The sequence below is a fragment of the Mesoplodon densirostris genome, chromosome 1 (assembly GCF_025265405.1).
Source record: "Mesoplodon densirostris isolate mMesDen1 chromosome 1, mMesDen1 primary haplotype, whole genome shotgun sequence".
Classification (NCBI taxonomy): Eukaryota; Metazoa; Chordata; class Mammalia; order Artiodactyla; family Ziphiidae; genus Mesoplodon; species Mesoplodon densirostris.
The window spans coordinates 17,290,843-17,316,077 of NC_082661.1; the positions used below are offsets into that span (position 1 = coordinate 17,290,843).

At 37.0% G+C, this 25,235-nt stretch overlaps 2 protein-coding genes across 2 annotated transcripts in view; one reads left to right on the forward strand and one right to left on the reverse strand.

Annotated features, from left to right (window-relative positions):
- Positions 1–951, reverse strand: part of NHLRC2 (NHL repeat containing 2) — a 58,581-nt gene extending 57,630 nt beyond the window's left edge. Inside the window, exon 1 of the mRNA XM_060099249.1 lies at positions 551–951. Within this exon, the coding sequence (XP_059955232.1) occupies positions 551–728 (178 nt within the window). The 5' untranslated portion in view covers positions 729–951. The remainder of the gene's footprint in view (positions 1–550) is intronic.
- Positions 551–23,519, forward strand: DCLRE1A (DNA cross-link repair 1A). The gene is made up of 10 exons (XM_060099235.1): positions 551–1,224; positions 1,746–2,872; positions 4,805–6,505; positions 7,963–8,096; positions 9,416–9,534; positions 12,859–12,999; positions 14,771–14,916; positions 15,702–15,856; positions 21,439–21,580; positions 22,971–23,519. The coding sequence occupies exons 2-10, from the start codon at positions 2,407–2,409 to the stop codon at positions 23,129–23,131; spliced, it is 3,165 nt and encodes a 1,054-aa protein (XP_059955218.1). The 5' UTR covers positions 551–1,224; positions 1,746–2,406; the 3' UTR covers positions 23,132–23,519.
- The last annotated feature ends 1,716 nt before the right edge of the window (positions 23,520–25,235 follow it).

Below are 25,235 nucleotides of genomic sequence, written 5' to 3' on the forward strand. Positions count from 1 at the left end.
TATAATCCAACTCTAGCCGTTCTCAGTTGTGAGGCCCTCGGCAGACGACTTAACCTCCCTGTTCCCGGGCCTCAGTTTCCCATCTATAAAACAGGGCTAAGAAGAGCACCTCAAATGGTTTGCAGAGAGGATTAAATAAGATAATACCTTTGTATTCAGGGCTGTGTGGGGCCCATAAGAAGTGATCAATAAATGGAAGCTAGGATGATACACAAAAATGATGACGATGCTGGGCAACCAGACTGAATGGGCGTGGACACTGGAATCACTGCCAACAGGGGCCACGAAACAGTCAGGGAAAGTCTATTGAGTTAACACACGGCCCAGGCAGATAGGGAGGAAACAGAGACAAAGATGCATCGGCCCACCCTCCACAAATCCCCGGTCCGCCGCCGCCGCCGCCGCCTGGGGACAGAGGCTCGGCTGGGCGAAGCGCCTCTGCCCGGCGCGGCGGCAGAACCACGCCTCGCCCACCGCTTCAGGGGAGGGCGCCGTCCCCGAGGAAGGGGAGGTTCCGGGAGGGGTCCCCACCCCGAAGCCAGCCCCTCACCTTCCGGAAACTCGGGCACTGACAAGTCCTGCTCCCAGCCGTCCACCTTCTGCAGATACTGGTAGACCAGGCTGTCCTTCTCCTCCTGGGTGACGGCGTCGAGCAGAGCGTACTCCAGCGAGGTCTGAGCCGGGAGCAGGCCCGAGAGGCTGCAGCTCCGGGCTCCGGGCGCCGCCATGTTCTCTCCGGACAGTCCAGAGGCGGCCGCAGAGCCCGCGGGACGGTCTCGTTTGGAGGGAGAGGGACTTACGGTCCTTTGGTTTCAAAACCGCACATTCGCCTCACTCTCCACCAGCCCCACTCCACGCTCACAGCACTTTTTTCAAATGCTAAAGTACAAATTGACGCAATTCCCAGGCACGTACTTAAACTACTGTCCCAACCTACCCCGCCCCTCTAAATCTTCTCGCCGCCGCTGAGCCTGGACATTCAGAGCGCCAGATTCAACATGGAAAAGGCTTCTGGGCCAGCGTTCTAGAAGCTCCAAGAGAACAATTCCCCACCCTTCACTTTGAAAATTAGCAAGTTTTAGAACTAAAACAAAACAAAAATAAATCCGTAGGATTTAAAAGGACCCTAACTTTTTTTCTTTTTAAAGTCTCACGTTTAGACCAGGATCAGCCGATTCGACACAGCATTGGGAACGTGAAGCTGTTCCCGCCACGGCACGAAAGGTAAAGAAGTAGGCTTTTTAAAGTTGGGAGTGACTAGCCAATGGCCTTGGCTTATACGCAAACGCAGCATTTTGTTACCCTGCAGTGCTGAAAGTGCAGGTGCGAATAGATTGTCAGCCAAGCAGGGGGAGGGGGCACGACGGGAGCGGACGCAGCTGGAGCTACTCCCGAGGGGCGAGGGTGGCAGGTGGGCGGCCGCGGGGATCCCTGAGGGCCCGGCCTCTGTCTTCAGAAGTGGAGAGCACTGGTGGCTTTTGTGGAGCGAGCTGTGCTGGCAGCTCCCTCGCTCCCTTCCCTGGAGGGGGTGAGGGCCCACTCCGCTGGCCTTGCAGCCTCTAATGCCCAAAGAGGCGGTCGAGCCGGTGGGAGGCATCAGGCAGGTGAAGCTTGGTTTTGAGGCAGCTGGAGAGAGAGCTGATCGCCTTCAGGCAGACCACCTCTGGGGTCTGGAGTTAGGAGTGTGGGTGGCCTCAGTGTAAGCACAACTTCACGGACTTGAATTTTGTTTGTTCATTGTGCAGTGTTTGTTCATTGCCGCTGGAGGAAGATACTGGATTGACCCAGGAAACTGAAGTTGTCGAATATTCACCAGTCACGGATAAGGGCGCGTTTTGGGGTTTTTTTTTTTTTTTTTTTGCCAATCACACACATTCGATTATGGTGTGACTAGTGTTACTCACAAACTGAAGTAGCCATTAAGTGTTTGGAACACCTGCTGAGCCAGTTGCCCAGGGACTGTGGTTGGATTTGTGAGTTATTTGGACAATTGTCCAGTTGAAAGAGAGCTGACAGGAGCTTTATAACAATTTTACAAAACTCCTTCTAAGATTGAACTGTTAAACCTATACTTCCCATTGGGGTTTAGTGTTCAAAGTATTACTGATACTACTTTTATGAATCAAGTCCTGGGAAAAACCAAGATACCTGAACAAAATACACACAATGGAAAACTCAGATGTTAATTTGATTGTGCTATAAATGAAACAGCAAGTGTTCTCATGTATAAGGTTTGTAGTTTGCCAATATATTCATTATCAGAGCTTTAGATTCCCATCAAGTTGGTGGGTTTTTTGTTACTTTTTTTTCTGAGCAAAATAATTCCATTTAAAAATTTTGTAACACGACATAGACCCTCAATTTACTTAAGATTAGTGCTTCTTTAATGATCAAAAACATTTTGCCATGTTAGAGGATGCTTTTCTGGAACAAGACATCTGGGAATACAAATCCAAAAGAAAACCCAAACCAGTACATCCAAATAATTGCTCTGAGAATATTCCAAAATCTGTTGAGAAAGCAACAGATGAACAATACCAGTCAAAACGAAACAGAAATAAAAAAAGGACTGTAGAAGGTAGAAAGAAGGTTAAGGCCCCCGAAACGTGCCTTGGAGAAACAGAAAGTCAGACTTCTGGCGCTTCCAGTCAGAACTCTAGTTGTGGAGATGGTATTCAGCAGTGCCAAGACAGGGAGGCCACTCCAGGAAAGCACTGTAGGACTCACAAAAACAAACACGTGTCTCCGAAGATACGACCAGTTTATGATGGGTACTGTCCAAACTGCCAGATGCCTTTTTCCTCCTTGCTAGGTCAAACACCTCGATGGCATGTTTTTGAGTGTTTGGATTCCATACCAGTCTCCGAAACAGGTAAGATTCCAAAAAAGATAGTGAACTCTAGTCAAAAAGACCTGCATTAGGCCAGACATATCAGTCCAGTGAAACAAGCCAGGTAAGCAGTAAACCAAAAATGAGATGAGATACTCAAAGTATAAATGACTTAACCGTAGAAGGAAACAAGGTAATGCATTGTTACGCTTCTGGTGAAGGGTAAAAAGATAACAGTCAATAGTATAATTGTAAAGAATGTTGCAAACTTGAAAACAGTTTAAATGCATTTTACTATTTCATAAGAGTCCCTAAAAATCTGTGATTTTTCATAAATGTTAATTGAGCACATATTATGGTAGATATTTTCACCTGCATAAGGTAGGTGGTATTGACATCTGACAGATGAGGGTTCTTAAAAGCTAAACAACTTGCCCATTTTGTTATCTTTTATGAAACAGACTTTTAGAGAATCATGAATGTAGTCCAGCCTTCTAAATACGGCTGTGTTGGGGTCATCATGCTAATGGACAGAAATAAGAACTAGGAAGGAGTGTTTGGTTATTAAGATTCTAATAAATAAAATTGTGCCAAATGAGAACTGAAGTAACACTATGTTCCTGTTATCATTTAAACTATATAATAAATATCATGTTTAATATGTAGAAAATCCTAGTTGTAGTATATGGAGAATGGGTTGTTATTGATGATTTGATTATTTAAAAGTTATATATACCATACATAAATTTTTAAATCTCAAAGAATCAAAATTCAGTAAAATAAAAATAATATTGAGTATGGCTTTCGTGTTAACTATGATTCAGAAGACGTTTTATTATTAACTTCTAGTTCTCATTTTAAAGTACTGCATGAAGATGCAAAATAACTTAAAAAATTTGGCACTAGCCTTATACAACAGAGAAAGCCTCATCAAATGCTAGTAATTTGTTTTTCAGTGGCTTGAAAGTCAGAAATGGCAGTTGGAATCCCATGGTGAGCACTCAGAGTGAAATATCTTATAGATGAAGCCACCTCAAAGAGTTTTTCTCTTGGTTTTTTCACTGATTAAACTCCTTTGAATGGATAATCTCAGGTGGATTCTTCTTGAATTGAATTTTATTCTATAACATATACTTTTATGAGGTGGTTTTAAGTTAATTTTTAAGCAATGAAGTCTCCAGTTTAACGTGACATCTTTTTTTTGGGGGGGGATCATTTTTTGACAGGCCTGAAAATGAACATACAGGGGGTGGGGTATGCCAAGATGCATTACAGACTGTTTCTCAGTCATAATGGTCTGACAGGGAATAGTTTCCAGATTATTAAAGCCTTATTATTAACCAGTTTATCAAATTGAATGTCAAATCTTAGAACAGAACTTAAAATGTTTAGGGTATGAACAGCTCTAATTAAGATTGCTATTACTGTTTCATATACAGTGTGAATATTAAATAATGGAACCTAATTTGGTACTGCAACTCTCATACATATGTGTTGCCTGATAAGATAAAAATTGAGGTAGAACTTTAGTCTGTGAGAGACATACCAGCCTTCTCTACTCTTTATTGCTTGAGCAATAGTGATGTAGTGAAACTGATGGGATCAATTTGTAGCACCTGTTTAAGAAATACCTAGTGCAAGCATGACATGCATTTTGGAGGAGCTCATATTTGTGAAAGTTTTTAGTGGGGAGAAAAAGGTGTTAGTCTTAAATTTTTTGGGGGGGAAGAGTATTTGACAAGAAATTTAAAAGAATATATTGATTTAAAAATAATAACTAGCACCTTGCAAAACCATACTGGATTACTGTTATTGTGTGCTGATTTTTTGTTTATATAAAGATAGCTATTGTCCTAAGGCCTCAAAGTTGGACTGATGACTTTCCACTTACATGTTAATTTATAGTGCTAATACTGTCAAAGCTTAGTCTGTGCTTTGATCTGGTAATACTTTTTTCTTTATTAAAATTTTCAGAGTGTCCTGATGCTCTTCAGTGTTCCTCAACAATTCCTTCTCATTACAAGAGATACACTCATCTCCTGCTAGCGCAAAGCAGGGCTAGTAATAGTCCTTTCAGCAATCCATCCCATGAGTCAGGTGGGAGTTTCAGTGAGACTCATTCAGGCTTTCTTTGTAGCCTTAAGGAAAGATGGTCTCCATATCAGAAACAAACAGATAACTTAAAAAAAAATGTTTCAACTGATCCCTTGTTAGTGACCCAATGTCTAAGAAAATCTCAGTCTCCAACTGAAACTGATAAAAAGGTTTCCTCTTTGACAAATATCCAAACTTCCCAACAAGTCCCACAATTTACAGAACTTGTTAATAATGACAAACTGGTAGGATTTGGTTTGCCTCTTGCTGAAGAATTAGACAGTCAAAACAGCCCAGAGCACATAAATTTGACATTGCCAGAAAATGACTTTAGCAACTGTGAAATCTCCTATTCTCCACTTCAAAGTGATGAAGAAACTTATGATACAGATGAAAAGCTGGATGATTCACAACAGGAACTATTTTTTACAGAAAGCTCTAAAGATGGCAGCTTAGAAGGAGATGAAAATAGCTCCACTTTGTCTAAAAAACTCCATGACCCTTTACTGAAGGACCAGGAGGAGAGCTGCCCCGAAGTGGATAGCTTCTTAACTCAGGATAAATACGATGAAGAACTGTATAAATGCAACACTCTAAATGATTCGTCTCAACTTACTTTCCAAAATAAGAGTATTATTTTACGTGATGATCCAGCATATACTGATGATGATTTTATATTGTTTCCACCTGCATTAGCAGAGAGGTTTACTTCTCCTAGTTACCAAGCCACTAAAGCAAAACCTGATGAGCCAGAATTTCACTCATCTCAATCAAATAAAGAGAAACAGGTAATTGGAGAATCAGCTGTTTACAATCAAATTTCTCTTCCGTTACTTAAGAATAAAATGTCAAAACCTTTTGAAAGCCAGGGAGGAGGGTGTCATTCTTTCCAACCAACCCAAAGTAAAACTAGAGAATTATCAAGTAAGAATTTCAATGCTAAGCACAATACGAACTCAGCATGTTTCTGCAGAAAGGCATTAGATGGTATGCTAGACAGTAAAGTTACAGCTTTAAATACAGCGTTATTTTCTAGTACACCTGCTGCTGCTAAGTCTTTGAAAATATTGCCATCTGGCCCTAAGTGTAATGCATCACAACCTTCTACTAAGGTAATGAAGCAAATGGATATAGGTGTGTATTTTGGACTACCACCCAAAAGAAAAGAAGAGAAATTGCTGGTGGAAAATGCCTTAGAAGGGATGAACTTAAATACAGTTGTAAGTCCTGATGAAAAGAGGTCCCGGCAGTGCAAGAGGAAAGCAGAAAAATCTTTAAGTGATTTAGAATTAGAGGCAAATAATTTAAGTGAGAGTCAGCCCTCTGTGGAACTTTCTCGTAAGAGGTCACAGCATCAAAGAAAGAGACTTAAAAAGTCAGATTCATTGCAGGAAGGAGTACATCAGAAGAGTTCAGGTCACCGTAACAAGACAGAGCCTGGAACAGTCAAGTTAAGTAAAGACAGAGTCTTCGTAAAACCAGCTCATGGCAGGCTGCAGAGAGGGAACACGAAAATCCCAGAGTCATCGAATGCAGGAGAATTAAGGAAAAGGACATGTCCATTCTATAAGAAAATACCTGGTAAGTTGAAATATCAAGGCTTACTATATCTACGAAGATGTAACTTTTTTGAATTACATGTTCATTGCCCATGTTATGTGTGTGTAAAACAATCTGTGTGTGTTTACTTTTTATACCTCATTGACCTGTAACAGACTTTTTTTTCCTATTTAATCTTTTTTACTCCATTCAGTTCAGCAAACTTTTATTAAACATATTCTATATATAAGGTACTATACTATTTAGATAGATATTACAGATCTGACAAAGATTCATATAGATCAGCTTAATACAGAAGGAGGAAAGGCTCTCTGTAAGTAACCATAATAACAGTCTCTAAGCACTTAAGAAAAATGCAAGTACTAAATAGCTTCAAAGAAGGAAAATGTCACAGGTTATACAGGTCATAATAAATGCTAAACATTTTTAAACCATATCATAACTTAGTTTCTCAGTCTTTTCATGTTCTTATAATTTCTCATGTCTTCATAGATGAGTTAGTAGAAAAATGTGTCGTAAAATGAATTTTATTATTGAAGAAAACAGGTACCCTTCTTCTGAAAAGAATATAAAACTGCCCAAATATACTTGGTTTCAGAAAAATTTTTTAATATGCTTTTTTGATATTCTAAATCTATTCAATATAATTTGTTCAAAATATTTATGTAAAGAAAAGCATTTATGTACATCTTAGTACCAGTTCTGTTTTTAATAATTATTTTGATTAATTTTCTGTATTTTAAGTGAGCCCAGAATTAGTGGGCCATGTGTGGCTAGGCCTCTGTAGAATTGTGGAGGTATGTTTATTTACCTGCGTATCACAGTCAGCGCACTTGTTTTTCTCTCATGAACAAATTTCAGAACCGCTCAATCTTTTTTTTTTTTCATTATTGCTCCTCTAGGGAGCCTTTTTAGGCTTTTTGTTTGTTTGTTTGTTTGTTTCCCTTCCTCCTCCCCACCTCCCACAATGAAATTCAAATACTACAGATACCCTGTTTATCTGTTATTGTACTGTGGCCCTTTGGAGGGCCATTAGATTATTTGGGTCATCAACCATTTTTGCCCCTTAGAAGCATACCAATATCACCCCCATTGAGAATTCATGTTTTAAAAGAAAGTTAGCATTCTCCTTCTGCTGTTTTGCAGAAGTAAAGGATTTTAGGTGCCCAGTAAGTATTGTGAAAACATTCAGCAAAACAAAAAAGTAACTCATTTGTAGCTTAGTATTTTTAATTTTTTTGGTACAGTTATTCATTAAAAAGCCTATACTGGGATACTTAATGGAAACTTATAAGACTCATTTTCATCTCTAATATCACCTTTTGCTGAATTTATGTGATGTAGATTTTTAAATTAAAATGTAAAGTTAAGTTGGAAATGAGATGTAAAGTGTCAGAGGGTTTGCTATATAAGCAAATTGGACTGCTTTTACTTAGTTAGCTATTGCTCAAGCAGCTGTGTTGGTGTTTTCATTGTAGGAACTGGCTTTACAGTCGATGCCTTTCAGTATGGATTGGTTGAAGGTTGCACGGCCTATTTTCTCACACATTTTCATTCTGATCATTATGCTGGATTGTCTAAAAACTTCACGTTTCCTGTTTATTGTAGTGAGGTAAGTTTTAGTATTCTAAATCCTGAATTTGTAGAATGCAGCAAATTTCTAACCAGTCTGGTTAAAAAAAAGGTAATTAAGATTGTAAGATCTAGGGCCTCCCTGGTGGCGCAGTGGTTGAGAGTCCGCCTGCCGATGCAGGGGATACGGGTTCGTGCCCCGATCTGGGAGGATCCCATATGCCGCGGAGCGGCTGGGCCCGTGAGCCATGGCCGCTGGGCCTGCGCGTCCGGAGCCTGTGCTCCGCAACGGGAGAGGCCACGACAGTGAGAGGCCCGCATACCGCAAAAAGAAAAAAAAAAAAAAAAGATTGTAAGATCTATCATTCTTCTAGAAAATATATGAAAAAACAGACTCCACATTGAGATTCTAAAATTAAATGAGTTATTGTCAATAGTTACAATAGGTTTTTTAAATTATGCTTTATTATGTGGAAACAATAAATATTGATACCTCATGATGTACTGAAACATGTATGTTTCATTCAATAAATATTTACTGAATGCCTAAAAAGATACTCAAGGCAAAATACCTAACTTCAAGGAGCTTTCAGGCTACACATTCACAAGTAGTACCGCAATGGGATCTGTACTGTAATAGAAAAGTGAACAGAATGCCTAAAAGTAGGGAGAAGCAGGGCTTTACTGTGTCCTAGGCTAAGGTTAGAAAAAGTTTCACGGTGCAAGAGATACCTTGAAATAATTATTAAAAGGTGAGCATTTTAATGTGTACTACTAAGGGCTTTGGCTAGAATTTGATTTTATCCTCAAGCATTCTTGAATTATCTTCTTTTTATTAATGAAGCAACTGAGGCTTGGAGAGGTTAAGTGCCATGCCCCAAGTCACAGAGCTAGTAATGGCAGAGCCAGAATTTGAACGCAGGTCTGTCTCATTTCAGAGCAAGGCAGAGGAAAGAGGAGAGAGCCTTCCAGGTAGAGAAGAATTTGTGTAAAGGCACAGACACCTAAGAAGTATGCCCATTCCAGGAACTTCAGATAATTCAGAATCACTAAAGACAAGATAGGGAATAACAGGAGCTAAATCCACAGAAATGGGTAGGGGCCAGATCATGAAGGGTTTTGTATGACATGATGGGGATAATGGACTTTTTACAGGTGAGGGAGAATCAGTGACAGTGTTTAAGCAGAGTTGTGACACAGTCATTTTAGAAAGTTCTGCCTGGCATTCTGGAGGGTTTACATGAGTATAAGTGGGAGAACCAGGAGGTTATTAAGATGTTTGTGTTCTAAACTAGATATGAAATAAAAGACATATTTAATGTTTTAATGTATCAGCAATAAGCACATCCTGTTTTGCAGATAACTGGCAATTTGTTGAAGAGCAAACTTCATGTGCAAGAACAATATGTCCATCCATTGCCAACAGACACTGAATGTATAGTGAATGGTGTCAAGGTTGTTTTGCTAGATGCCAATCAGTAAGTATTAAAGTTACCTTAGTAATACCCTATTTTTTTTTTTTTTTTTTGCGGTACGCGGGCCTCTCACTGTTGTGACCTCTCCCGTTGCGGAGCACAGGCTCCAGACGCGCAGGCTCAGCGGCGATGGCTCACGGGCCCAGCCGCTCCGCGGCATGTGGGATCTCCCCGGACCAGGGCACGAACCCGTGTCCCCTGCATCGACAGGCGGACTCTCAACCACTGCACCACCCGGGAAGCCCAGTAATACCCTATTTTTAAATATTCAAAAGGAAAACACATTGCATGGTTATTTAAGAACTTTTTATTGGAACTATTATGCTTGCTATTTCATAAATGTCTTATTTAAGTAAGATAAGAAACACTTAAGTAAAGTGTGTTTCTCCTTTTGAAAAAAAATGTACGCAATTACAGGATCAAAGATTAAATGTAGAGAGATTCTCTAAGTGTTCTCTAACCCATTTTTTAATGCAGTTTAAATTACTATGCTTTACATGAGACTCCATCTTATTTTTTTTAAAAATCTTTTAACATATTGCTGCTGTTCTTTAAGAGAAAACCTTTTGCCATTTTCTTTAATATCACTTATATATATTAACAGCTGGTACAAATTAACAGCTGGTACTCCATTCAGATTCTAGAGGGTTGTTTTTTTTTTCCTTGAAGAAATCCTTTAGGGTTTTTAATTTTTTTTTTATTTTTTGCGGTACGCGGGCCTCTCACTGCTGTGGCCTCTCCCGCTGCGGAGCACAGGCTCCGGACGCACAGGCTCAGCGGCCATGGCTCACGGGCCCAGCCGCTCCGCAGCATGTGGGATCTTCCCGGACCGGGGCACAAACCCGTGTCCCCTGCATCGGCAGGTGGACTCTCAACCACTGTGCCACCAGGGGAGCCCTCCTTTAGGTTTTTGATACTAAAGTCTTGGAAGATTTTTTTCTTGGAAATTGTTTTTCTTTTTCCCTCATTTTTTTAAATGTAAAGTACTGTCAGGATTCACATTGCCAAAATGTAACTGTCAGTCAGCTATGCATCTTTATAATTTCCATAGAATGTTAGCCTTATGTACCTTAGAGATCATAGATGCCTAGAGAATTAAAATTAAGACTAAACCTAGGTTTCCTAAAATCCAGGCTTGTTATTTTTTCAGGTTGCCTATAAGTTTTTGTCTGCTAACTTTACTGCTGTTTATTTTTTTAATCACCAATTATGATAACTCAGGTTCTGATTTTTTTTTTTTGGTCAACTTTATTGAGGTACAATTTACATAAATAAAATGGACCCATTTTAAATCTTTGCTGAATTTTGACAAAAGTAAACACCCATGTAATTCCCACCACAGTAAAAATATGGAAAATATTCCCCACCACAAGTTTTCCTTGTGCTCCTTCCCAGTCAATCCCCAACCCCAACTCCTACCCAGGCAACCATTGATTTGTTTTCTATGACTATGGATTAGATTTGTCTTTACTAGGGATTCATCTAAATGAAATCATATAATATCTTCTGTTTTGTATCTGGCTTCTGTCACTCCTCATGTTTTTGAGATTCATTCATGCTGTTGTGTATTCCTTTTACTTACTGCGTACTATCTATTGTATGGACACAATACAATTATTTTTTCCATTCACTTCTTGTTGGAAAACTGATTTTTGTTTATTGATCTTGTATCCTGAGACCTTGCTAAGCTTGCTCATTAGTTGTTGTAGGTTTTTTGTAGATTCTTGAAAATTTTCTACATATGTCATCCACAAATAAAGATGCTTTCGTTTTACTTCTTTCTTTCCATTTAGAATGATATTTTTTCTCTTATTTATTGTACGGGATTATGCCTTCAATACAGTGTTGAGTAGGAGTGATGTGAGCAGACATATTGCCATGTTCTTGATCTTAAGGGGAATGCTTTCAGTCTTTCTCCATTGAGTATGATGTTAGCAATAGGTTTTTCATAGATGCCTTTTGTCAGGTTGAGGAAAGTCCCTTCTATTCCTATTCTGCTGGGAGTTTGTAATCATGAATGGGTGTTGAATTTTGTCAAATGTTTCTTTGGCATCTGTTGAGGTGATAAAACAACTTTTGTCCTCTATAATGTTAATGTGGTAAATGACAAAGATGGACTTAAACCAGCCTTGCATTACTGAGATAAACCCCACTTGGTCTTCATGTATTACCCTTTTTAAAAATATATAGCTGGATTTGATATGCTAATATTTTGTTAAGAAATTTTGTGTCTGTTTTAAAAAGTATATTCGTCTATAGGGTTTTTTTAACTACGCTTTTGTCTTATTTTGATATCAGAGTAATACTGGTCTCATGAAATATTCCTTCCTCTATTTTCTAAAAGGTGTCATGTGGTAATTATTATTATTTCTTCCCTAAGTGGAAAATCTCTAGTGAAGTGGTCAGGGCCTGAATTTTGGCGTCAGGGAGATAAGGGGAAGTTTTTAATAACAATTGTAATTATTTCCTGTGTTTTCCTAGAATTTAAAATGAAAATTCTCTGTGTTTCGGCAGTAATTTCCAAACCCCATTGTGTCAGGGGTCCCCAAGACCACCTTGAGGCTCAATGGTTCATCAGATGGACTCACAGGACACAGAAAAGCTGTTTTATTTGTGGTTACGGCTTATCACAGTGAATGGATACAGATTAAAGTCAGCAAAGGGAAAAAGGCAAATGGAGGCAAATCCAGGAGAAACTAGGTGCAAGTTTCAAGGTTTCCTCTTCTAGTGGAGTGGCACAGATGTGCTTAATTCTCCCATCGACAGTGTGTAACAACACATAGGAGGTGTGGCCAACCAGGGAAGCTCAGCTGAGCCTTGGTATCCAGGATTTTTATTGAGGATCAATCATGTACACATGCAACACCCATGCTGATTGACCTGGGCTACTCAGACGCCAGTCCCCTAGAGCAAAGACAGATATTCACCATAGATCACACTGTTAACATAAACTATCTTATCAAACTAGTAACACATGGCCCAATGTGTCAGGCATACAAAACACTCTTAGCAGGCAGAATATTTCAAGGACTCTAAACTTATCTCCCAAGGGCCAGTCAATGACTATTCCTAAGGACAGGCCTTTCTTGGGGACCTGTGGAGTTTGCACAACACTGGCCTGCTGAATTAACCCTTTCCTGCACACCATTTTTTCTGTGTGTGACATAAATTTCCTTAAGTTAAAATGCTACATACCTTTGTAGTACAATGCTATGTCATTGTGGTCAGCTAATAAAGTATATTAACTTGTTGATATTGAAATGAACACTCTTTCTTTAGATGCTTTGCCTGTGTTAAGAATATTCCTTTTTCAATGTTTGTGTTCAGCTGTCCAGGTGCTGTCATGATCCTTTTTTATCTTCCTAATGGTTATGTCATACTACACACCGGAGACTTCAGAGCAGATCCCACCATGGAACGTTCTCTTCTTGCAGGCCAGAAAGTCCACACGCTTTACTTAGATACAACGTAAGAGAAACTTTGTGTACTTCTTTTTTCCACCAACAGCATTTGCCCTGCATGTTATGAATAATTTGAACTTTTGCTTAGGTAATCAAAATGATGGCTTACTGTCAATTATCATTTTAAGTATTTATCAGGTGGATGCTGTTTGAAAAAATATATACTTAAGAACAAATTTTGGATTGCATGGCTTAACTGACTCCAGCTCAATTTTTATGTAATATCCTTTTGAAAATATGGTTTATGTAAAAAGCTTGTTACTGAAACAAGGATGAAAAATTTGGGAGCAAACTTTAGGAAAACGCCCTTTAAAGTTATCCTTTCAAAGTGTCTGTGTAACTATTAAGCATGATTGTGAAGAACAAAACAGAGAATGAGATTCTGTCTGAATATTCAAACTTACTTTGTTCCTTTCTCCAAAAGGTAATCTATAAGTGGCAACCTTGAATTCCTAAGTGCTACATAATGGTATAAGCTATTATCTTCTTTTATATATTGAAATACCTCATCAATTGGTCAGAAATTACGTTAACCATTTCAACCTGTTTCAAGAAGAAGTGAGTTTGGATGGCATATCTTAGTAAGAGATGGTCTTTCCACAACGAGTTTTTTAATACTATAGTTAATTCTTCCATTCACCTAAATACTAGGTGAACTAAGAAAATAATTTTTTAAACTTTTTTTGTTACTTAATTCTATTCTACATACAATTCTGGATTTCTTTGTGAGTATTTATAGGAGAAAGGACTAAGTCTTTTCTTAATAATAAGATTTATGGCTGAACAGCAAAAACAATTTTGAAAATTGGAAAAATATTTCTTTGATGTGTGTACTTTATGAGATCTTTAGTGAAAAAGTGCTTAATTTTCATCTCAAATATATATAACTAGTAGTCTTAGTGTTAATTTTTCATTGGGTGTTACTGTACTGAAGTAGACCCAACTGGATCTGCTGTAGTCCCATAATACTATATGTATTTCTATATCTCCTAAAAGAAAATAACAAACAGATGAATATTAACGGTTTGATTTAATGCTACTTCATTAAATTCATGTTCACTTTCATTATCTTAAAAAAATATATATTTTGGGCTTCCCTGGTGGCACAGTGGTTGAGAGTCCACCTGACGATGCAGGGGACACGGGTTCATGCCCTGGTCCGGGAGGATCCCACATGCCGCGGAGCGGCTGGGCCCGTGTGCTATGGCCGCTGAGCCTGTGCGTCCGGAGTCTGTGCTCCGCAGCAGGAGAGGCCACAGTAGTGAGAGGCCCGCATACTGCAAGAATAAATAAATAAATATATATATTTATATATATATATATTTTATATTTATTATTTTATATTTATATATATATATGTATATTTTTTTTTTACTAAATCAGAATTCTTTAGTCCAAAAAGATAATCCCTATAAATCGTATTTCCTTTGATAGGGATTGGGGTTAAAAAAAAGAAGATATTCAGGCCTATAATTCATATCTAAAATAGCTACCTAGAAATATTCTTGAAGGAAAAAAATGCAATTTCTTTATTTGAGGGTTATAAAAGAAATATAATTAAAAAGGTATATTGAAATGTATAGTTCCATCATAAATAATCAATAGCTGGTAACAAATATTTTAACCACAGGCACTGGTGAGATAACTGCGGTGGTGTTAACGTACTATACTGCTGTTGTATGTAATTTTGCTAAAGCTTGTTTTCTAAAATAGCACCCAACTTAATGCTATGACTTTCTTGTTGTTCTTTTAATAAGTACCATGTTTCCATATTACAGATATTGCAGCCCAGAATACTCTTTTCCGTCTCAGCAAGAGGTTATCCAGTTTGCCATCAACACTGCCTTTGAGACTGTAACTCTAAACCCACGTGCTCTTGTTGTCTGTGGCACTTATTCTATTGGAAAAGAGAAAGTCTTCCTAGGTGGGTGGTAGCTGTAGCTAATTTACTGTATTACAAAGATCAGATTCTTTTTGCTTAAAGCCCTTTCAGGCTCTGTTCTTTCAGTTGATATTTATTTCCTGAAACAGTTCAATATTACCTTTGAGGTTGAAAGAAAAATTTGATAGAGTTTGATTCATTTAAATTTTGAAAGGCTTAACTTAATGGAAACATTTGTTAAGTATGTTTATGGTAGCCTTTATATCTACAAAATGTTTATAGAGCAAAAGTCCATGCTACATTACTATTTTAGTAAACTTTGAAAGATGACTAGTGCATAGGTCTTTCACTGCATTCTTTGATGATAGCCACCAATTAATTATTTTAGAGACCAGTTTTAGTTTTTGTTCCTAAATGATTTTTGGATATGTAACTGTAGTTTGTCTACATAGTATTGTACTATTTTGCAAAGTACTTCCATTTCTTCTTAACTGTGGTCCCATAATGTCAAACATTAAGATGTGAAATGATAAAGCTAAGGTTTTAACTCCTCCAAATTTTGTTTTTTCCCTCCCTCTAACTCTTTCCATACATCTTATGCAATTTTTAAATACTAGGTCTTTAAAAATAAATTCTTGGCTTTCTCACAATTTATTCCACATAGTTAACTGACAAACCTGTTCAGCCTTTTTGAGATATTATGGCAAAAGTGTGAATGTTTTGAATTTCTTTTAATTTGGTAAATTCTTATTTTAAAGTTAACTTGTAATTTTATTTTTTTCATAAGCTGTGATTTTACTATTTTTAAACTTTTCCTTTGCCTGTAGCCATTGCTGATGTTTTAGGTTCAAAAGTGGGCATGTCCAAAGAAAAATATAACACATTACAGTGCTTCAATATACCAGAAATTAATTCCCTCATCACTACAGACATGTGCAATTCACTGGTTCACCTTCTCCCAATGATGCAAATTAATTTTAAGGTAAGTATTCAAGAGATATGTCTTTTTAGGATGAACTAGAAAAGGCAATCTGATGATTGTAAACTAGAATCCCATTTTACTTGCATTTAACTTAGAGGAATTCAGTTACAGTGGAGTCAAAGTAAACTTTGCCCTAGAAAATCTTTTAAGTGGAATTTTAAACATTTTAAGTTTGTATGTGTGTGCAGCTGTATAGAGTGATTCATATGCCCACCAGGAGTTTAAGAACTAGAGAACTGTCACAAAGGAAGAAACAAAAATAGAAAAGTGTGCAGCTCTCTGGTCATTCAAACGTTTTGAGATTGTTCTCCATTCTTCCTGGATGAGTAGGGAAATGAGTGGAAAATTCTAGGAAGTTCTTACTTTTCTTCAGGTCTATTCTGTATAATTTTAAGCCACTATAACATTGATATACGTTGAAAATATACTTGTGAGGATTAAATGAAACAGTAGAAGTGAAAGAGAAAGTTCTAGTGCTAGTTCTGAGATATAAATTAAGATACATATGACATGACCTCCCTGTGATTTATGGGGGCTCATTTGTCAGATTTATTCAGATACTAAGATTCATTCCATTTACTAACGTTTTGACACCTTGCAATGGAATAACATCAAACCTATGTATTAAAAGTAATTCAGGGCTTCCCTGGTGGCACAGTGGTTGAGGATCTGCCTGCTAATGCAGGGGACACGGGTTCGAGCTGTGGTCGGAGGATCCCACATGCCACGGAGCAACTAGGCCCGTGAGCCACAACTACTGAGCCTGCGTGTCTGGAGCCTGTGCTCCGCAACAAGAGAGGTCGCGATAGTGAGAGGCCTGTGCACCGCAATGAAGAGGGGCCCCCGCTCGCCACAACTAGAGAAAGCCCTCGCACAGAAACAAAGACCCAACACAGCAAAAATTAATTAATTAATTAATAAACTCCTACCCCCAACATCTTCTTTTTTTTTTTTTTTTCTTTTTTTTTTTTTTTTTTTTCTTTTTGCGGTATGCGGGCCTCTCACTGTTGTGGCCTCTCCCGTTGCGGAGCACAGGCTCCGGATGCGCAGGCCCAGCGGCCATGGCTCACGGGCCCAGCCGCTCCGCGGCATATGGGATCCTCCCAGACCGGGGCACGAACCCGTATCCCCTGCATCGGCAGGCGGACTCTTAACCACTGCGCCACCAGGGAGGCCCCCCCCAACATCTTCTTAAAAAAAAAAAAGTAATTCAGAACATAATGTACACCAAAAAAATATGTTTTTAATTTTGCTATAATGTTTATGAAATAACTTTTATGGAGATTTTTGAAATAGTTTAGGTGTTGATTACTGTATCTGTCTTATAAATAATAACACATTGTGTAAAGAAAATTAGTATTTTAGTTCTATCCCTTGAGTAAGGAAATTCTCACTGGTGTAACTACTCTTTTCATGAGATCATGGTAAAAATTTTATGGCCTATTTTCATGAGTATATAATTCATAAAAATGTCAAGGATAATCAGGTCATTGTGTTGTCCATTGGTGTTTAAGCCAGTTTTGCAAACATATGTTAAATTTGAGAGGCATCCAGTTTGCATGGAGGCTAATGAGGATGTTGGTTAATTATAAAATGAACACTGATATCCTGCGGAGGGTATAGCATATTTTTATAATTTTTATAAAGATTACTTCACGCAATACAGTCTTATTTCCTGCTAACTTAGTTTCATTTGGACAAATTATCCATTTAGGGGGACAAAAGGGGTGGGGAAGTCAGAATATTATGGAAATGAAGGGACTAGGCCTTTTCAAGAATAGTATTTGGGGCTTCCCTGGTGGCGCAGTGGTTGAGAGTCCGCCTGCCGATGCAGGGGACACGGGTTCGTGCCCCGGTGCGGGAAGATCCCACATGCCGTGGAGCGGCTGGGCCCGTGAGCCATGGCCGCTGAGCCTGCGCGTCCAGAGCCTGTGCTCCGCAACGGGAGAGGCCACAACAGTGAGAGGCCCATGTACCGCAAAAAAAAAAAAAAGAATAGTGTTTAAAAGTGCCATATGCTGTGGAGAGGTCATATAAGGAAAAAGTGACTTGCACAAGAACTGTTTCAGTGAAGTGATGTTGGAGAAAACCAGTGACAGCAGAGGGCTAAGGAATGAATGAGAAGGTATACAAATGGCCAAGAAGCACATAAAAAGAGGATCAACACTGTTAGCCATCAGGGAACTGCAAATCAAAACCACAGTGAGATAGCACTCTACACTCACAAGGATAGCGATACTAAGAAAGACAGACAGTGCCAATTGTTGGTGAGGACATGGAGAAACTGGAACCCTCATGCGTTGCTAATGAGATTGTTAAGTGGTGCTGCTGCTTTAGAAAGCAGTTTGTTAATTTCTTTCGAAGTTAAACATGGAGTGACTATATGACCAGCAATTCCAGTCCTAGGTATATGCCTAGGAGAATTGAGAACGTATGTCCACTTCTACACAAATGTTCACAGCAGCATTATTCATAGTAGCAAAAAACTGGAAACAACTCAGATGTCCATCAAATGATGGATGGATAAACAAAATGTTATATATACATAAAATAGAAATATTCTTCAGCTGTAAAAAGGAATGAATTACTGCTACATGCTACTATATGAATGAGCATTGAGAACATGCCAAGTGAAAGAAGCCAGACACAAAAGGCCGCATATTGTGTGATTCCATTTATATGAAATATCCAGAATAGGTAAATCTGAAGAAGTAAGTAGATTAGTGGTTTCCAGGGCTTGAGGGAGAGGGAATGGGGAGTGACTGCTAATGAGTACAGTGTTTTATGGAGGGGTGATGAAATGTTCTAGAATTAGATAGTGGTGATGGTCATACAACTTTGTGGCTATACCAACAACCACTGAACTGTATGCTTAGAAAACACCCAAAAAACTGGCAGTTACCTGCTTTGAAGACAAAAAACAAAAAAAGGAATATCTGAAATCATTGCTTGTATTATTTCCATTATTTGTCATAGGTTGTTGGTATTGTTCAGTAGCCCTTCCCCTTCCTCCATGAAAGTGACCAGATATTGTTGACATTTTTTACAATTTCATATCTTCAGAACACAGATGGAGCAGAAGCTGACAGTTACCATAAGACTATATTTTAGTTAGTACTTAAAACCAATTTTTTTTACCAGCCAAAAATAGTTTTATTGTATCAGAGCTAATGACTTTTTTGTGAAAATGTAAACCTGATACAATTGTCAGGGTTTCTAAGGCAGGCTTGAACGACTTAGAAACCCTATAAATAAAACCATTCATGCTACCTAGTTCAACATCCCAAGTTCATATACGTAAGTATATAGTTTACTATCACCTCTGATTTAAACCTGATTCATGGGATGTGGTAAAACATTATAACCATAATGTTATAGATGATTATTTGCATACTGAAAAAATAACTTTAGGGGCATCTACTGAATGCATTTTAATCACAAACTGGTTACCAGTAAACAGAGAGACAAGTCATAGACCTGGGACTTTATGTTGACTAAATGATAATAAAATTCCTCATGATAGTAGTTCTGCAGTTGTGGTTAATGAAAGACTAGTGGCTGTCAGCAGTCTTCTCTGTATGTTTGGCTTATATGATAATATCCTATGTTTTTGTTTGTGGCACAGATTAATGATGTTTTCATGGTAACTCTAATTTGTCTCATGAAAAGCATGAAATTACTTCTGATTGGGTTCTCCCGAGTGTTTTTACAGAGACAAATAAGAATGGATAAGTTTGATGACCTGCATTGATAGCTGGACTCTCAGTTTATGATATTACGTGTTTAATTGCTCTAAACCTGTTTCCTGTTATTTCCTTTTCTTTGTGAGGACAGGAAGAGAGAGGGATTAGTAATTAAGCAAATAGTATTACAATAGATCCTAGACTAAGTAAGACAAAAATCTGAAAATTTGCAGAGCCAGGGATATGGTAATGAAAACTTAGTTATATAGCTATAACTTAAACTTTTTTTGGGTGGGTAGTAGTTGGTAAGAAATATGACTGTTTAATGGTAGGTATACAAATTAATAAAAGATCATTATTTGATGCAAAAGAGAAATCAAAGGGTTATTATTAATTCATCAAGTGAAATCTTAATGTCTGATAAACATAATAAACTGTTCAACCTTTAAATAGTAATCAAAAAAAAATTTTTTTTAAATGATGTGTTTGTCTTCTACCAAATTGGTGTACTTTTAAAAAAGGTAATATCCCTATGCTGAGATTCAGAGAAATTAGCACTCTTCATCCACTTGGATAGTAATAGAAAAGAGGGTAAATCCTCAACTATTTCCATTTCTAGAAACTTATACTAAAAAATGAGTCCTTTCTGAAGAGATCAATCTGTAAGTTCCTAGGTGCTGATGGTATAATAGATGATGAGAGTCTTAAAAAGTTAGGAAAGGGCAGATTGTTTCCACTAAAAAAAAAAAAAAAAAGACTTAGAAGGTGGTGTTTATTGATGTCTTCCCCTTAGGCTGTAAGCTTCCAAAAGGTGAAGGCTGTGTCTCACTCACCACTCTGGCATCAGCACCTGGTGTTAATACTGGAACAAATATTTATTGAACGAATGAATAGATGGATGAGTGAATTTATCTTTATCATTTCTTCAGAACTTCCTACCAGCATCTTTTAAAAATTCAGTAAAGTATGTATGGTTAAAGAAGAAAAAGAAGACTTCTAGAAATCCAAGATGACACTATATACACTTTAGGTTTTTTATTATTTTAAATAAAATTAAAATTTTATTATAAATTTACACTAAGCCTTTGACACTCTGGGTTGAATCTTTAGCCCAAAAAGTATTAGAGTTTTTTTGTATCCCTCTTGCCATTATTATCTTTATCTGGATTTCTCTTATCTTTCAAAGGTTGAACCTTTGTCATTGATTTTCTGAGAATCTTACCTAATGTCCTCACTAATGACGACCTCACTAATGATGACCTCAAGATTTATTAGCATATTACTTCTGATCATGGCACTGTGAAAAGTTTTGAAATTATTCTAGTTCATGCATAAAGGGTGAAAAGGAGTAAACACTTGAAAAGGGAACACTAGATACTATGCATCTTAAAATGTATGTCTGAGTTGAGTATAATGCCATTATAAAGTTATTTCCATCTTTTTATCCATCTGTCAGTCCTCTACTGGTGTATATGTATGAGGATATGTTTGGATTGATGTTTACCAGTGTTAATATCAGTATCTCTCATAAGGATAGTATTAGATGCCAGTATCTCTAATATCCTAATAATTGTAGGATTTGGAGAGGTGTTTGTTTTGTTTGTTTTTGGTAGCTATCTGAATTATAATTTTAAAACACATGATTACTTATCTTTAAAGTTGCCTCATCTTATTTTTCTCAGACTGTACTTAAACTTGTTTAACTTTAGATAAATAAAGGGGAAAAGATTTTTTTTTTGGTGATTTTATTTTTGGGGGAGTGCACTAGGTTTTCCAATTTAATGTTCACCGAGTGAAAACTCCGTGACTGTGCCAATGTAACATTTTAATCATTCTGTTTTATTCCATATAACCCATCTTCACTGACCATTAAATAAATATCCTATTTTTATTTAACAGGGTTTACAGAATCATTTGAAGAAGTGTGGTGGGAAATATGATCAGATTTTGGCTTTTCGACCTACAGGATGGACACATTCTAACAAGTTAACTAGTATGGCAGATATTATTCCCCAGACCAAAGGAAACATTTCAATATATGGTATGATTATTCAATTTTTTTACTCTTAATGTTTGTAATTACCTTACATTTTTTTAAAAACAGTAAAACTAAGATCCAAGGAAAAAGAGGCACCAAAGAATCTTTAATAATTTAACAAGTTCAAACAATAATAATAATAATAATAATAATAATAATAATAATTTAACAAGTTCAAATCATTCATCATGCTCTACATGATGTATTTACTGTAGTAATAATTTAACAAGTTCAAATCATGTAATAATTTAATAATTAAATTTAATAATTAAATCATTTAATAATTTAAATAATTAAATTTAATAATTTAACAAGTTCAAATCATTCATCATGCTCTACTGATGTATTTACTGTAGTAAATAGACATTGACTAATACAGATCAGTCTATATGTGTGATCAGTGACATGTAGGGGAGATTGTAGAGCTACTTGAAAGGAGGGGTGGGTAGTGCCATTGTGTCCTGGAAGTTTAAATGATGCTGTGACACCAAGAACAGGAAGACAGTGGATTAAATGTGATGACAGCAAGAGATACAGACTTGACTTTAATTTTTTCATCTTTAGAGGATGTTTACCATTGTCCTCAGAGATTGGCTTATTACAATAATGGCTGATGGAAACATTTTTGGATCCTAGTTTTACTCAAAACAGGACCCTTTCTCCCTCTTTCTCTGAGGTATTTGATCTTCAGTAAAGAAGATGAAGAGATTTTTAGTACTTAATTTTTTTTTCCTTTTTATGCGTACAAAGCTTGGGGATGGAATCTGCTTACTTGCTGTGGAAATCAAGAGTCTTCTGCTTGTTACTCTTTAAATTTTACTCATATTTCTTCCAGAATTTTCCTGAAATCAATAGCTGGGCAAAGTGCTTAAAGGGAAGAATTGTTTAAAAAGAAAAGCCTACTTATAAATAAGAATCTATAGAAATGCATATTATTGTCTACATAGCAAAGTAATAGAATTTTTTAATGTTCAAAAGTTTTTGTATCATTTTAATATTTATTATTTGTAAAAGATACTAGCAGGGGGCTTCCCTGGTGGCACAGTGGTTGAGAGTCCACCTGCCGATGCAGGGGACACGGGTTCGTGCCCCGCTCCGGGAAAATCCCACATGCCGTGGAACGGCTGGGCCCATGAGCCCTGGCTGCTGAGCCTGCGCGTCCGGAGCCTGTGCTCCGCAATGGGAGAGGCCACAACAGTGAGAGGCCCACCTACCGCAAAAAAAAAAAAAAAAAAAAGATACTAGCAAATTTTTGTCATCAGAAAAAAAGCACCAAGGAATTTTTGGCAAAAATACTCTGGATTGCTTTCCTTTTCTCTTTTATTTCATTTTGGGCTTGTGCAGTTTTCTTTATTAGTTTGATTTTTAGTAGGCACTCTCTTTCATGTTGCAGGGATTCCTTATAGTGAACACAGCAGCTACCTAGAGATGAAACGTTTTGTTCAATGGCTGAAGCCGCAGAAAATCATACCTACCGTGAATGTCGGCACCTTGAGATCCAGACGCACAATGGAGAAATATTTTGAAGAGTGGAAGTTGGAAGCTGGATATTGATGTTACCTCAGAGGACTCAGAAGTAGTTAAGTAACTTAGGCCTAGCTTGTTAGTAGTTAAATCTTCAGTGATATGATATTTCACTTTATGTGAAAAACCTCATGAAGGTCACTCATACAGCTTATTTTCTCATTTACGTTTGAATAACATGTTTACAGTGCAGGGCCTCTCAGCATCATCAATAATTGAGACTGGTCTGCCTAGTATCCTTGTTTCTTGCCCCTCCCTGTGGGGCTGTTGTATTCTGCATCCAACAGTAGGAGCGTAAACATAGGCAGGTTTGGGGACCAAAGGATTCATGATAATAAACTAGATTGAAAGCATTATATGTAAGTAATTACGTATCTTTAAAATTATTTAATATGGGGCATATTTTTATGAGATAAAGCTTTTCTATGATATGTATACTTAAATAAAAAATTGATCTTAAATTTGCCATAGTGTCGTTTGGTTTTTTAGGATTTATAACTGACATTTATGCAATCTTATAGAATTTCAGTCACAGTAATTCAACATTTGACTCTGAAAAAGATGACTCAGAGAGACTAGACAACTACCCAGTAAATGATGGAGAAAAGTTTGCGTGAATAATGTTTATCTGAATTGTTTACTCAAGACATCAGATAACTAAAAGTTTAGATTGCAATTTTTTTTAAAGTGAGATTATGCAATTTATTTATGAGTCTTGATCTCTCCAACAGAGATGAAGTAACTGATCCAAAATGAAAATTTGGGGCAATACATGTTAAAAGTGTTTTTTATGGGGTTTAAATAAGTAAATGGCTAGCATAATGAAAGTATGCATGTGTATACATGTGTATTCTTCCATTGCCTCTAATGAAATTAATTTAGGGATTCCTTAATGTTTTAATGGAAAATTATTTTCTGTGATGATTTCAGTCACCAGAAGAATAGTACTCTCCATGAACTTTATTTTCATAAACTTGGATTTTACTTTGTTATGGTGGTGTTAGTAGGGAATCATGTTTAGGGAAGGAAAAGCATTTGGGGCCCAGTAGTAATAAATCCAGTGTAACTATGTTCTGAGTTGATTTTAATTATATATTTAAAATATTTTGACTTCTTTGGGCTTGGTGTTTTAAACTTTTTATAAATCATTAATTAAGAGTTATAACTAGAAAAATTACATGTAGTCTACAAATACAGGTACTTTTAACATAGAGGAGATGGCCAAGTCATTTAAGGTCTTTTTTTTTTTTGAGTAATAGTTTTTTCCTAGAATTGTCATTTTTCATTGGTAAAAAGATTTTTCATGATTTTGAATGTTTTACTTTGGAAATCCAGGCATGTTATTTAAAAGCATCTTATTTTCGAACGCAAAAACATCTTTCTACACAATTAGCACCATTATGGCAGCTTGGAATGATTTGTTTTGCTGTTATTATTGCAGAATATGCAAAACCTCATTTAGGGACCATCCCAAATATGGGATTTATTTTACAAATAAGTCGCAACAACCGAACTTTTCAAGGCTCTGTTGAGAACTGTATGGGAAATTCTTAGTTCCAATAACCTAACACTTTGGTAGGTAAAAATGTTCAATTTTAAAACAAAGCAAAAGAAGAAAAAAATCTACCATCAACCCAAAATAAATGGATGGCAGCTCTTGAACATCCTTACCATGTGTAGAGAAGAAGAAATAGAATTAAGCCAACAAAGGGGAAAATGCTTTACTACACATTACATGTATTCGGAACTTTTCAGAAATCTCCTTTACACTCTTATCTAAACATTGAATTACCAGATGCACCAACACTTGACAGGATGTTTTCAAGTTCTCATGACTTTGATATAATAGGAAAACCTTTTCCACTTGATGTCAATGCCTTTTATTCCTAAGTTATTTATCATTTACCCTGTATTTCTTAATGTACCTAAATATGAAACTGGTTTTCAGAAAAACTAAATTATTGCTTTCTTCAGTTATTGAGTTATATTCTTGTGAACCAAATGCATTTAGAATTTCCTTATTTGGTCCTGAATAACCGTGTATACTAGACTAGGGAACTCCAAGTACTAATACCCAAAATTATCTGTCTTGAAAGACTATTGATATTGCCTTGTAACTTTTCTGGTTGTTTTA

Coding starts and splice junctions, on each gene's coding strand:
- DCLRE1A (XM_060099235.1), top strand. CDS start 2,407: ATGTTAGAGGATGCTTTTCTGGAACAAGACATCTGGGAATACAAATCC. Junction 2,873..4,804: donor CATACCAGTCTCCGAAACAG/GTAAGATTCCAA, acceptor TAAAATTTTCAG/AGTGTCCTGATGCTCTTCAG. Junction 9,535..12,858: donor GTTTTGCTAGATGCCAATCA/GTAAGTATTAAA, acceptor GTTTGTGTTCAG/CTGTCCAGGTGCTGTCATGA.